The sequence below is a fragment of the Xenopus laevis genome, chromosome 3S (genome assembly GCF_017654675.1).
Source record: "Xenopus laevis strain J_2021 chromosome 3S, Xenopus_laevis_v10.1, whole genome shotgun sequence".
Taxonomy (NCBI): Eukaryota; Metazoa; Chordata; class Amphibia; order Anura; family Pipidae; genus Xenopus; species Xenopus laevis.
The window spans coordinates 79,915,498-79,930,695 of NC_054376.1; the positions used below are offsets into that span (position 1 = coordinate 79,915,498).

The 15,198-nt window shown below is 40.9% G+C and overlaps 1 protein-coding gene across 2 annotated transcripts in view; it reads right to left on the reverse strand.

Annotated features, from left to right (window-relative positions):
- Positions 1-15,198, reverse strand: part of cftr.S (cystic fibrosis transmembrane conductance regulator S homeolog) — a 67,760-nt gene that overhangs the window by 45,016 nt on the left and 7,546 nt on the right. For both annotated transcript variants that reach the window (XM_041588536.1, XM_018254595.2), the window contains exons 2-5: positions 15,055-15,165; positions 7,194-7,305; positions 6,046-6,261; positions 5,385-5,474 (exon numbers count right to left, since the gene is read on the reverse strand). In XM_041588536.1, coding sequence (XP_041444470.1) covers positions 5,385-5,474; positions 6,046-6,261; positions 7,194-7,305; positions 15,055-15,165 — 529 coding nt within the window. The remainder of the gene's footprint in view (positions 1-5,384; positions 5,475-6,045; positions 6,262-7,193; positions 7,306-15,054; positions 15,166-15,198) is intronic.

Genomic DNA, 15,198 nt, shown 5'->3' on the forward strand with positions numbered 1-15,198 from the left:
TCAATGAAAATCAAGAAATACAGTATGAAAGGAGATATCTGTTGTGTTGCTACAGGCAATGTTCCCTCTAAGGTGTGGGCTTGTGTGCACAAATTGTGGTGCGCACAAGGAATTTTGTGTGAAAACCAAATTTTGTATACATTTTGACCTGAGCACAAAGTTTTAAAACTGTGCAAAAATGTTTTTTTGTGTACATAGCTGAGAAGGAATTAGAGGTTACATTGGCTATGGGTTACTAGACTTGGGCATTTTTTGACAGCAACAGGGGATGAGGACTTTTTCCTGCTTTTCCGTCTTTTTTTGACAGCTGAAAGTCTCTGACCAGTCAGCTGCTACAGGTTTAACAATTTTCTTGGCATTTTGGACAATATGAATCATTGGCTGTTGTTGGAAGTTAATACAATTCCATATTAAGGGGCTTCAAATGGAAATGCAAGCACATGCTTCCAATTTAAAGGTGGACGTTGATTCTAACTATAGGATTCTACTATTCTATGTGACACAATGCAACACATTCTAAATCTTTTAGTAGTAGCTGAAATGTGACTTTGTTGTCACATACCCTTTATTTTAATACACCCTGCACTATGCACCATGATAATGCTAGTTGATTGCTTGGGGAGATCATTTTACATTACATTCTAATCAAACAGCAAAACGGTCAACATGCTCTGAGTATGTGTTTGTGTGCGTCCATCCCATGCCAAAGACATACAATAAGGGAAGGAGTCAGAGGCAAATTGAATTTCTTCATACAATGCAGAGAAGCATACCTTTTGTTGTCCATTGGAACTGAAGGAAGCTCGGGGGAGTGCAATGAGAAAAGGACAAAACATAGCTATTGTATTGTATTGTATTGTAACATAGCATGTAATAAAATCACCTAACGAAAATGCACAGTGATCACTTATTTCTGTACAGTACTAAGATTGTGGAAGTCATATTTCCTTTTTTAATAATATACATTCATGTGTTCATCTTCAGACAGCATTACATTTCATTACAGCACTGCTAACCACTGTCACAGTCAGTGATTGACAAAGTGGAAGAAAATGAGTAATGTGAAAAATGTACACATCCCATTGAAAGGGAAGGATGGACATTTGCACTGAGTGACTTAGACCCATCTCATTATCCTTTAGCTGAGCCTGTAATAAGGTCTTAATCAATCTTAGTTTCTTTGAAATGACAGTAAAGCAAAAAGACAAAGCCTGCCCTATGGAAAGTACTTCTCTGCATATTTGTATTTATACAAATGTGCTGATAAGGTTATAATGCTTTCCTTAGCTTCACTATTCTCCATTCCAAACAACAGAACTGCAGCAGTTTAATGATGTTGTTCTGATGGTTCTGATATTTATCAAGAATACTTCAATACAGTTAACAAAAATGAGAACTGTATATCAATGTGACTACTTACAAACAATATATTAAATAAGCAAATAAGTTACACGGTAGTGACCAGTCAACAGGAAGCAGTACAGGTTTTTATAGACCATGATTTTATGATAACGACATTTCAGTAATTAGCTATTCAAATAATTTAATGGAATATCCTCACTAACAACGACAGCTCTGTCTGTGTACTTTAGAATTTATTTCTGTACTGGCCATTACACAACCTTCTGCAAAGCTGTTAGATGCACACAGTTTTTTCAACAACTTAATGACAAAGTAAATACCATATTTAAATATATAAAGAGGAGTCATGAGGCATAGGTGAAGGCAATAACTATCACAGACAGCACAGCCGCAATTCTAATGATGGCACACCCATAAAACTGACTCACACCTGCCAAGAGAAATCATAAAGAAGGCAGTCAGGCGAAATAAGATATCAAAGGGAGAGTTAACATTACTAAGGCAACAAACCTATCACACGCCAGCGGAATAAATTACAAAATATTCCCACAAATCAGTACATAATAAAAATGTCTCTCTATATGTTTCTGTAACAGAAAAAACACAAATCTCAAAAAATAATAATTCACTAGCAAATATCAATTTTGATCTGCTCTTTTAGGGAACATGTATCAAAGGATGTAGTTTGCCAAAGTTTACTAAGAGCAACTTGTTATGTTTTGGGTAGCCGAGGATGAGCCGAGGATGAGTAGAGTATAACAGTGCTTTATTAGCAGGCTCATGCAGCCAATACACAACATTAACCTTCACTTTTAAGCTATCAGGAAGTATGCACAGTATAAAGGTGGCCATAGACGTAACAATTACGATCTTTCCTGGAAAACATCTTTCCAAGAAAGATCGTTCGTTTCAATACACACGTGTAGAGCTGAATCGTCAGATAGAAACAATAGAATTCTACCTGTATCTGACGATTCAGCACTAACAATGGGCAATGTTTGGGTCCCTTCAAAGGCACCCGATCAAAATTTTCCATCCAGCCCGATCGACGAGCCGACCGATAAGTCTTCTGCCGATATCGGTCGGCTCTTTTTCCACCATACACGCAACGAATATCGGACAAAAATTTGTTTCGTACGATATTATCTGTGTGTCTATGGCCACCTTTAGTCATTTGTTTAAACACCACACAACTATAGGTATATGAAATCCAAAGTATAGCAAGACCTATATAATTTCAGTTTAAAAGGCAACACTGTTAAATGAACAAACATAAACTATTTGTATATTTGCCTGTCTAGAAGTCACTACAAAGCCCAATTTTTGTGGAGTGAGCATCCCTCTCTTCTTTAGCTATTATCCTGAGGAAAGTAGAATTGAAACATTGAAATGCTGTGCTTGAAATACCCAAACTACAGCCCAGCTTTCATAAGGGGAACATCATTGTAGCACTAGGTAGGACTTTGCGAGTCTGAGAAAACCACATTTAAAGGGAAATAATTAATGTTAATTAATGTTAATGTTAATTTCCAATATATCAGATACAGTAGCTACAGTTCAGTGTTGAAAAAGTAGAAAGGCTATAGTGGCCATAATCACAACCTTACATTTCTGACACATATAAACAAAGAAAGCAATCTTTAGTATTTTGTGCCTGTAGTCCAAAGTTTCAGGCCAAGTCAATGTTTGAACTTTGTTGTTAACTTTTGTTTATTAACCACACTTCCCTACCTTGTTAATACTTTGAGGTGGTGTCTTATATGGGGACTATAGGGCAGCACTCTGTTTTTATGGAAAATGATCAAGTTGTCATTGAAGTTAAAAGACGGTTTACACAAAACTGCACTAAACTTAGTTTCTAAATATTCAGTTCTCTCCTCCTACACCGTCCAAATCATGTAACCTACTTCAAAAACAGGCATGTTCATGCAAAACATTGAAATTATACTCACAGTAAGCAGTCGTAACACAACAGATTATTGCATTAATCCTACACAACCTTTTTATAACTCAAACAAATGAACAAAATGCGGCCAAAAGTATTCATGCACCTTGCCATCCATCTCATTCCAAAGGCTTGTACATCAATATAAAGTAAGTTTGTCCTTTATCTGCTATATCTCTTCCCCGTTTAAAAGGCTTTTCTGTCGATGTTGGAACATTTTTGGTGGGATTTGCTTCAATTGAGCAACAACAACTTTGGTGAAGTTAAGTATGGTTGTTAGCTGCTGAGACCTGGCTCCCAGTGGCTTTCCATTACTCCTAGAGGTGTTCAGTTGGGTTGAAATAAGAGCTCTGCGCAGGACATTTAGGGGCAGATTTACTAAGGGTCAAATTTCGAATTTGAAAAACTTCAAAATTCGAATTCAAAAAGACTAACCGAAATTAAATTGAAGGTTTTTTTTTTGGCCGAATAGGTCCGTTTTAGATTTTTAGAATAGGTCTGTTTTCGATTGAATTTGAATTGTATGAATCTAAGTAATAGCTAATTTGAATCGTACGATTCAAAATTTTTCCAAAAAGAAAACTTAGATTTTTCAAAGTCCACCAATTGACTCCAGATAGGTTCTAGGAGATCCCTCATAGGCTAAAACAGCAATTCAGCAGGTTTTAGATGGCAAATGGTTGAAGTTGAATTTTAAAAGAGACATTACATGATACATTTTGAAATTCAAATTTTTGCATTTTTTTCAAATTTGAATAAAATTTGGACTATTCCCTAGTCGAAGTACACAAAAATTAGCTCAAAATTTAAATTTTTTAATTTTAATTTTTACTTCGACCTTTCATAAATCTGCCCCTAAAATTCTTCTATTCCTATCTAAGCAAATTAATTCTGTTCTGCCCTTAATTTGTGCATGCGGGCATTATTGTGATGAATAGAAAGTGGGCAAATTATTCCGTAATCTCACACATTGATAAATTTGCCCACTAGAATTTGTTTTGAACATAACTGATTTGGGGCATTTTTATACAAATACAAAGGACATTTTGGAATCTACAGTATTCTGCAAAGCACAATAACACATCTTCAAGGGTATTATAGTATGTAATACTTGTCAAATTAGGTTTAATATGTATGTATAGTATGCATGTATAGTTTTATTTATATAGTGATACTTGAGACCCAGCAATGTACAGCAGAAAAATAAATTAATACAACAAAAAAGGGGTCATTACAATATAGCTAAAGTACAAAGTATAACAATAAATACAAAAAATACAAAGTACAGTTACAATAAACTGTCAAGGAGACCAGAGGATGGAGGTCTCGGCCCTGTAGAGTTTACAATCTAAATTGGATTTTCATTAAAATGCATTTGAGGTCAGAGCTGGAAATGATCAAAGAAACAAATTCTTTCAAGGATTATTAAAACTATGCTACACTTGTTAATGTATCCATAATTAATCTGATGTAATAAAAAATAAAAGAAATGATGATAATAGTAAAAAATATTACAACAATTCTTAATACAATGACGCACTCAATTAAAGACAATTTTTTTCTTTTTTAAAACTCAAATAGTTGAATATAAAAAAAGTGACCAATTGCAAAAAAAAATTTGGCAAGTAAAAGCTGCCAAGTTTCTGCAGAAATCAAAGGAATTTCAAGCAAATTTATTTTATATTTATATTTTTTCCCTGGTTAAATTTAAGAAAAAACTGGAACGAATAGTTGTATATATGTTTTGCTGTGAAAGAAAAGTCGTATGCCAGCAAAAATCATGTTGTTCCATTTATTTTCAATGAGGCTAAAAATCTTGAAAATTTTAATAAACAAGAAATAAATAAAAGTTGCTTCAGACAATTCCTATTGATTCTAGCTTGCCAGCCTTTATTTACCGAGTTTTCTGGCGACGTTTCTATAAAAGCTTAAATTATAGTTAACTGACTTTACCTAAAAAAACAATCATTCTGAGAAAAAAAGCTTACAATATTTAAAAGTAACTAAATGTATTTATCCTGAAGTTTTTCCATTGACTATGCCATCAACTTAACACAGTACTTTGCGCAATGCTTACCTCATCAAATTTATTGAGGTTGTTTGACAAAAGGCTTACGAGTTGTCCAGTGCTAATTTTATCGAGAACTTTGCTTGAAAGTTTCAAAGTCTGGAAAAAACAATAATTATTTTTTAAAGAAACTCAAACATGTTTTTATACAAACATTTTGGGGCAGGTTTATCAAGGGTCGAATTGAAAATTTTAATTTTTAAATTTTAATTTTGAGTTTATTTTAGTGTAATTCAACTAGGGAATAATCCAAATTATATTCGAATTTAAAAAATATTCGAAATTCAAGTGTTGAAATTTATCATATACTGTCCCTTTAAGAATTCGGATTCAACTATTCACCATGTAAAACATGCCGAATTGGTGTTTTAGCCTATGGGGGACCTCCTACAATCAATTTGGAGCCATTTGGACTTTTGAAGAAAAACATTTTTTTTTTTAAAAAATTATTTTTGCAAATTTTTTTTTTTTTTGGGTGAAAAACCTGGAATTGAATTCGATCCGAATTTGATTAGAATTTGCAGCTCGATCCTATTCACCCATTTTAAAAAAAATTTTTTTTTTGATTGGTCGTTTTTTTTTGAATTTTTGAAACTCCCAGAAACTCGAAATTCGACCCTTGATAAATCTGCCCCTTTATATTTTAAAAACACAAAAGAAAATGCCCTACCTTTTTATAAATTAAACTAAACATTGCTATTCTCATTTGCATTCCGATATGGTGTAGACCAAAGATGGCAGGATGTAACAGAAGCATTCTGACTACAAAAAGTAGACATAGGCCAATTGCCAGGTAATAAGCAATCGATCGTTCATGCTCATTGTCACGGTCGTAAGAAGCAATGATTCTTCCAAGAAGAAGAGGTTGAACGGCTTTAGTTACTTCCTGAAAGAAAACCGCAATCTTAACTTTAATCAGACTTTAAACCAAACCAACATTCCATGAAGTAATATTTTAAAATGTAACTATCTATGCAAAGTCCCATATAGACTGGGTTCAACACTCTGCTTCATATGCCACCACTTCCTATCATGATGATTTCTCCTGAAATTTTAAAAATAGCTTTTAAACTGATAAACTTAGCACCTATATTTTAATATGGCTTTACATGTATACTTTAAAGATTTCAGATCCAGCTGCATTCTGGGAGGCTACTTAGTGCAACCTTTCATTTGCATTTTCTGGGCAGTATTCGAGGATCAGAAGTCTTTGCAGTGTCCGTCAAATATATAACATTTACAATATACATTAATAAGTAATGAATAAATAATGATTATATTTACACAGGCAAATTGATGTATGCAGTTGAAGATATGCTCAGTTAGAGATCATATCCCAGTTTTTAAATATTTTACTTTGCCTACAGAAATCTGCAGTCATATGGAATAGATTAAAAAGAACAGCAGCACCATAAAATCTAAATTTACATAATTACTTGTTTCTGTCAAGTACAGTTAAACTATATTCTTTGAAGCATAAGCCCTGAGTTTGTTTCATTGGATTTGCTGTCCTGCTGCTTTAAGCAGATATTTGTCATCTGGCATATACCCATCCATCCAAAATAAGCAGGAACAAATCATTTTGTAAAAATGGAACTTTGTTAAAATGGAGACACTACATTTTGAAATTATAACTGCTTTACTATAAACTAATATTATAAATTATAAACCTATGAAAAAGAATTAATATCTCTAATACTGCACAGCGAGAAGTCAAATTATTTTAAAGCACTGTGTCTATTTTATTGGCAAGAAATATATATTTTTTTCATATTCATAGTATTTAAAGCTTAACTGATTATTAAATTAAAATCTTACCCCTAGGTATAATAAGATACCATAGAAGAGAAATTTCCAGAAAAAACATCTTTTCAGTGCGTTAATTAATTTGGGGTTTTTCTTTGATGTTGCCACCTCCCTGTCCCATTCTCTAAAAGAAAATAGAAAAAAACAGGATTCATTTCTGTAATTCCTAGACATACCCAGGTATTGCCATGGAAACTATTAACGCTAAAATAAAAGATGGCAATAAAAAAACAAATAGATAAAATAACAACATTGTAATGAAAGTGAGAGCCATTCTTTATCATGTTGATAACGCAAGTTCAGCATCAGTTCATTTAAACATTTGGCAGATTTAAATTCTTAACCGTACATCTCACGGCAGGGAATTAATTCATGTAAAGGGCGCATTATATGTTTTGAAAAAAAACCTGACAGAGATCTCAAGATCTATGCAGAAATAATAGGCAAATAAAGGTTTTGGAGTTCCTCCAGTCCCCAGAAAGATAAAAAACAAAGAAGAACTATTCCAGCTTGTAACAATGCAGACAAAGATGACTTGTTGACAGTAACATCTTATCTACCAATGCCCAAAGAAATCACATCAGAACTTACATGTCGTAACTGTATCCACATGCTAAAATAACTGGTAAGTGTGAAAGACTTTGTTAGACTTGCAAATACAACACAGCTGAACACTGATAGCATTACATCCAACTCAGGAGGATTGTCTAGTTCTACTTCCAAAAACTACTGTCTACTTCCCAAAACCTTTGTTCTGCTTGCACAATTTGCACAACAGTGTTTGTAGTCAAGGGGTAATAAAATGCACTGGACACTTCTGATCTCAAGGATTCTTTGTGTTGAATTATACTCCTGCCACTTGTTATTTAGCCTTCAGTAGTGAGGACCATTATCATTATATGTGGTCTTTGGACGAGAACAGGCTTGCTTGCTGATCAATGATAAAGGAGGAAAACAGGAAAAAAAGAACATGCACATGTATTTAATTTCTCAAATACGCTTATTTCAGAGAAAATGTGAACTTCATCTGTGCATTATTGTCAGGGAACTGGGAGTTCCCTCTGGGGAGGTTGTCTGGATCTAGGAGGAAGCCCCTCAGGAGGGATCAGGAACGTGGTATCCAGGGAATAAGCAGAAGGGGTAGTCAAGTTCGGGCAACTGGTCAAAAGGCAGGCAGAATACAAACAGAGTCCAAAGTCCAGGCAGGTAGTCAACAACAAGAGATCAATCAAGAATATCCTCAGGGATAACAGGAATAGCAACAGGGAACCCAGGAATCTACACAGGAACAAGATCCTATTTTCGGGCGCCATCTTGGCGCCTCAGGCGTCCTTTTAAAGGGGATTTTTGGCGCCCTTGCGTCGGCGTCAGCACGTCTGCGACCGATGCGCTGTGCCTGCGTCCGTCGCGCCGTTGTGATGTCTTCGCGCCTGCGCACTTGCGCGCAGGCGTCTCTGCGCCGGCGCCGCTACCCACGTGGCGGCCATGGGCGCCGCCATTTTGGGAGCGGCGTCGGAAGAGGTAGTTGCGCCGCCCGGAGCTCCTGGTCCTGCTCCGGGCGGCGATCGTGACAGTACCCCCCCCCTCACGGGGGGCCTCAGGACCACCGGGACAAGGCTTCTGGGGAAACTTGGCGTGAAAATACCTCACCAGACGAGGAGCGTGAACATCACGGTGTCCTTCCCAGGAGCATTCTTCAGGGCCAAAGCCCCTCCACTGAATGAGGTACTGAAGGGACCCTCTGGAGATCCTGGAGTCTAGGATTTTCTCCACCTCGTACTCGAGTTGACCCTCCACAGAGATGGCAGGAGGAGGAGATTGACCGCCAGAGAACCGGTTGGTGATGGCGGGTTTCACCAGAGACACGTGGAACACGTTGGGGATTCTCATCTCTGGTGGAAGCTGGAGTCTGACAGCCACAGGGTTGATTATCTCCAAGATGGGAAATGGACCCACGAATTTTGGACCCAACTTGGGAGATGGTATCTTCAACCGGATATTCCTGGAAGAGAGCCAGACATTATCACCCACCTTGTAGGGAGGAGAGGATCTTCGACGACGATCCGCGAAAGTCTTATGAACAAGAGCGCTCTTCTCTAGGTTCAACTTGGTAGCAGCCCAAATAGCAGACATATGGGCTGCGGAATCGTCAGCAGCCGGGACGTCAGATAACACAAAGTCTTGGGGAAAAGCTTGAGGATGCTGACCATAAACCGACATGAACGGAGATCTTCCTGTAGAGGAATGACAAGCATTATTATGAGCGAATTCCGCCCATGGGAGGAGATCAGACCAGTCATCCTGGCAGAGGGATACGTGGTTCCTCAGGAACTGTTCCAGGGCTTGGTTGACACGTTCAGCTGCCCCATTCGTCTGCGGATGGTATGCAGATGAAAACTGAAGAACAATTCCCAAGTCTTTGCATAGTGAACGCCAGAATTTGGCAGTAAACTGGGTGCCTCTATCGGAGACGATCTCCACCGGGAAACCATGCAGGCGGAAGATGTACTGGATAAATAGCTGGGACAACTCCACCGCAGAGGGCAACTTCTTCAGGGGGATGAAATGGGCCATTTTGGAGAATCGATCAATGACAACCCAGATCACAGTGTTCCCACAAGAGGGAGGAAGTTCGACAATGAAGTCCATGGACAGGTGGGTCCAGGGACGGGAAGGAACCGGCAAAGGCTGTAGTAACCCACTGGGGCGAGAGTGGCTTGATTTAGATGTGGCACAAACATTACAAGCAGCAACAAAGTCCTTCACATCTTTGCGGATATCAGGCCACCAAACCAGGCGTCGTAAGAGTTCAAGAGTCTTAGCTGGGCCAGGGTGTCCGGCTTGCCTGGAGCAATGGGTCTGTTGCAGGATAGGCAGACGCAGCTCAGGAGGAACAAATGCCATTCCAATGGGTGTATCAGAAGGAGCAGAAGACTGACCAGCCAGGATTTGGTCGGCAAACTGTGGATACAGGGAGGCAATAATCTTGATTGAAGGGATGATTGGCTCTTGTCTCTCAGGAGAGCGGTCCACCGGAGTGAAGCTACGAGACAAGGCATCGGCCTTCTGATTCTTGGAGCCTGGGCGATAAGACAAGATAAAATTAAATCGAGAGAAGAAGAGAGCCCACCTTGCTTGTCTGGGGTTTAGCCTCTTGAGGGACTGGATGAACTCGAGATTCTTATGATCGGTGTAAATCTGAACAGGAATCAGAGAACCCTCCAGGAGGTGACGCCACTCTTCAAGGGCAAGTTTAACAGCCAAGAGTTCACGGTTCCCGACATCGTAGTTCTGCTCTGCGGACGAGAACTTCTTGGAGAAATAAGCACAAGGATGCAACTTCCCATCAGCGGGGTGTCTCTGAGACAGGATGGCTCCGGCTCCGACTTCAGAAGCATCAACTTCGATGCAGAAGGGTAATTCGGGATTGGGGTGTCGGAGGACAGAAGCGGATGTGAAGGCCTCTTTCAAGGACTGAAAAGCTTCAATGGCAGATGGAGGCCACTCCTGGATGGCAGACACTTTCACGGGATCCATCTCAAATCCCTCAGGAGAGATAATGTATCCTAGGAAGGGGAACTTGGACACCTCGAAGACGCACTTCTCCAACTTGGCGAAGAGAGAGTTCTTCCTCAGACGAGAGAGTACCTCCTTCACCTGGGAGCGATGGCTTTCTAGGTCTTTAGAAAAGATCAGGATGTCGTCCAGGTACACGACTACGAACCTTCCTAGGAGATCCCGGAACACATCGTTAACAAACTCCTGGAAGACGGCAGGGGCATTGCAAAGGCCGAAGGGCATAACGAGATATTCATAGTGCCCGTCACGAGTGTTGAAAGCCGTCTTCCATTCATCACCCTCACGGATGCGAATGAGGTTGTTCGCCCCCCGGAGATCCAACTTAGAGAATATCTTCGCCCCCTTCAGCTGGTCGAAGAGCTCTACGATCAAGGGCAGAGGGTACCTGTTCTTTACAGTGATTTTATTCAGGCCCCGGTAGTCTATGCATGGTCGAAGGCCTCCGTCCGTCTTCTCCACGAAGAAGAACCCAGCCCCTGCAGGAGAGGTAGAAGGGCGGATAAACCCCCGCTGGAGATTTTCTTGGATGTATTCCTTCATTGCGGTAGTCTCAGCAGGAGAGAGAGGGTAAGTGCGGCCTCTGGGGGGCATGGCTCCTGGCAGGAGTTCGACAGGACAGTCGTAAGAGCGATGTGGAGGAAGGAATTCCGCAGACTTCTTACAAAACACATCGGAGAATTCTTTATAACAGGAGGGGAGAGACTTTAACTCGGTTGAGGAGATAGTTACCTTCTTGAGGGGTTTAGCAGGAAGGCAATGCTGTAGGCAGAATGGGCTCCAACGAAAAACCTGCCCTGTGGACCAGTCTATGGTGGGATTGTGCAGGCGCAGCCAGGGGAGACCCAAAACAACAGGAACAGCGGGACAGGAGATAATAAGAAACGAAAGTCTCTCTTTATGCAGGGTCCCAACCTGCACAAGTAGTTCGCCAGTGGTCATCGTGATTACAGACTCCAGGGGTTTATCATCTATGGCGACAATCCTCATGGGAGAAGGCAACGGAAATAGGGGAATTCCCATGTACTTAGCAAAGAGAGCGTCCATGAAGTTACCCCCGGCTCCGGAATCGAGGAAAGCATTCCCGAAGACGGTCTTATCAGTCAGACGAATCTGGAAGGGAAGGAGAAACCTGTGTGAGTTTCCTTGGGTCTTCCCCAGAGACTTTTGAGTAGTGCCCCCTACATGAGTTACCATAGACTTACCTCGGGGTACAAAACTCTTAGCCTTTGCCGGACAGGCATTGGCGAAGTGGGAATGTCCGCCACAATACAGACACAGGCCTGACATCCGTCTGCGGAGTCTCTCTTGTTCAGTGAGGCGAGTTCTTCCCACTTGCATGGGTTCCTCCTGGAGAGAAATGGATGCTTGAGCAGGTGGAGTGACAGGAGCCTGCAGAAGAGGCCTCATGAAGCGGGGTGCCAACATGGGTTGAAACTTCCTGACACGATCTCTCAGGGCTTGATGCTCTCTCAGAAGAGTGTCCACCTTAACAGCCAAGGCGATGAGGCCTTCAACTTGCGTGGGTAATTCACGGGAGACCAGGTCATCTTTGATGCGGAGGGAGAGACCATTATAAAATGCAGTATGGTATGCGTCGTTGTTCCAACGAGTCTCAGCAGCAAGTGTACGGAATTCAATAGCATACTCCGCTACACTGCGACTCCCTTGGCGGATTTGGAACAGACGGGAAGCAGCGGACGTCACCCGGCAGGGAGCATCGAAGACGATCCGGAATTCTTTGAGAAATGCTTCTGCGTCATCCATCAGTGGGGACTGCTTCTCCCAGTGCGGAGATGCCCACTCGAGAGCCTTCCCTGCCAGACGAGTAATCACGAACCCCACCTTGGCACGTTCAGAGTCAAATTCAGTGGGGTGTAGGGCAAATCGAATCTGGCACTGATTCACGAATCCTCGACAGGCTTGAGGATCGCCATCGTAGAGAGGCGGAGCAGGAGTATGTGCACCAGAAGTGGAGGACTGGGTAGCCTTGGCAGCAGCTGCTTGCGGGGGAGGTGCCGGCAGGGGGGTCGCTGGTGTCAACAAGGAGAGCTTTTCCAGGATCGTGTGACCCACGTAATTCTGCCGGGCTTCATATGCCTCCATGCGGGAATGCAGGCCCCGAAAGGCCCTGCCGAAATCTGGCTGAGCTTCCTCAGTGGAATCCATGGCCCGAAAATAATGTCAGGGAACTGGGAGTTCCCTCTGGGGAGGTTGTCTGGATCTAGGAGGAAGCCCCTCAGGAGGGATCAGGAACGTGGTATCCAGGGAATAAGCAGAAGGGGTAGTCAAGTTCGGGCAACTGGTCAAAAGGCAGGCAGAATACAAACAGAGTCCAAAGTCCAGGCAGGTAGTCAACAACAAGAGATCAATCAAGAATATCCTCAGGGATAACAGGAATAGCAACAGGGAACCCAGGAATCTACACAGGAACAATATCCTATTTTCAGGCGTCCTTTTAAAGGGGATTTTTGGCGCCCTTGCGTCGGCGTCAGCACGTCTGCGACCGACGCGCTGCGCCTGCGTCCGTCGCGCCGTTGTGATGTCTTCGCGCCTGCGCACTTGCGCGCAGGCGTCTCTGCGCCGGCGCCGCTACCCACGTGGCGGCCATGGGCGCCGCCATTTTGGGAGCGGCGTCGGAAGAGGTAGTTGCGCCGCCCGGAGCTCCTGGTCCTGCTCCGGGCGGCGATCGTGACAATTATAAATGTGATTCCCTAGTTATTTTAGTTCAGATAAATCATTGATGCCCTTAGGGCTCTTACAGACAAGCGTTTTTAGCTGCGTTCCAGTTTTATGCGTTCAGCCGCAGGGGGGGGCAGGAGTAGACGCACTGAATTCTTTTCAATGGGGCTGTACTCACACAGACGCATGTAAGCGCCGAATGCAGGAAAAATGCAACATGCTGCGTCCCAACCTGCGTTCGGCACTTACATGCGTCTGTGTGAGTACAGCCCCATTGAAAAGAATTCAGTGCGCCCCCCCCCCTGCGGCTGAACGCATGAAACTGGAACGCAGCTAAAAACGCTCGTCTGTAAGAGCCCTTATTCAGATACATTAAGCACTATATGTATTACACCTGTATCATTCCCTCTCAGTTCTGTATTATGTGCAGCTTCAGACACAATATACATTTAGTATTAGTAAAATATTAGTAAAAAAAAGTGCACTATACACAAATAATGCTTTAAAATAATGTGTGCGTCTATTGATTGGGCCTACACAAGAACCAAGGTATACCGAAAATTCCACTTGTTTAGTATGCACGGCATATCTGGCAAATATTTGTATTACATATTAACATAGTAAGTTAGATTGAAAAAAGGCACACATCCATCAAGTTCAACCTTTTAAGTCTATATATAACCTGCCTGGTTAGTTGATTTAGAGTAAGGCAAAAAACACCATTTGAAGCCTCTCCAATTTACCTCAGAGGGGAAAAAAATCCATCATGACTCCAAAATGGCAATTGGACTAGTCCCTGGATCAACTTGTACTATGAGCTATCTCCCATAACCCTATATTCCCTCACTTGCTAAACACCATCCAACCCCTTCTTAAAGCTATCTAATGTATCAGCCTGTACAACTGATTCAGGGAGAGAATTCCACATCTTCACAGCTCTCACTGTAAAAAACCCCTTCCTAATATTTAGGTGGAACCTCCTTTCTTCTAATCGGAATGGTATTATATTTGTATATATGCCAGCAAGCATATATCATAGTCTTGCATGCACTGATTTATTGTAAGTGATTCAAAGCACTTTATGTTAGTTTAGGGCTTATTTATAAACGCTGATAATCCTTTTTTTTTTTTTCAGCCAGCTGCACATTGAAAGCAATCATCAGGTGCATATTTGCCCAGTGTTTATAAATGATGACCCCCATTGTGTCCTATGTTCTGCTCTCCTTGAGAAATGGGCCAAAAGGCACCCTCCCAGTACCCAAGATTCTGTTTAATTTTTGCAAAACAACATAGTAAATGGAAACTTAATCTAGATAATTTAAGAGACTTTGTCATAAAATGTTGACTCATTTTGTAAGAAATAAACAATGCAATTTGTTTTCCATACATGAATGAATATAAAGTCTTAGTAAAGCAATCTCTTGTCTTTTCCAAAAATGCATCTATTGGAATAACACCAATTTCCAAAATAAGATCTCATGATAACAAAATGTAACTTAATAGTGGGCTATTTACTTTTCTATGAATTGAACATTTCATAATTGCTGCTTTTAATTGTATATTATTCTAAACCCACAAATTTTTGCCTATTATTGAATTAAAATGTTTGACTTACCTTTCTAACCTTTCTGAAAGGTTATCTGCAGAGTCCCCTGGGTGAATCTGGTAAATGTCTGACAATTCCAGACGTTGCTTGTAGCCTTTCCATAAAATTGGCTTGGTCCAGCTAAAAAACAAAATTAAGAATAAAATAGGTAAA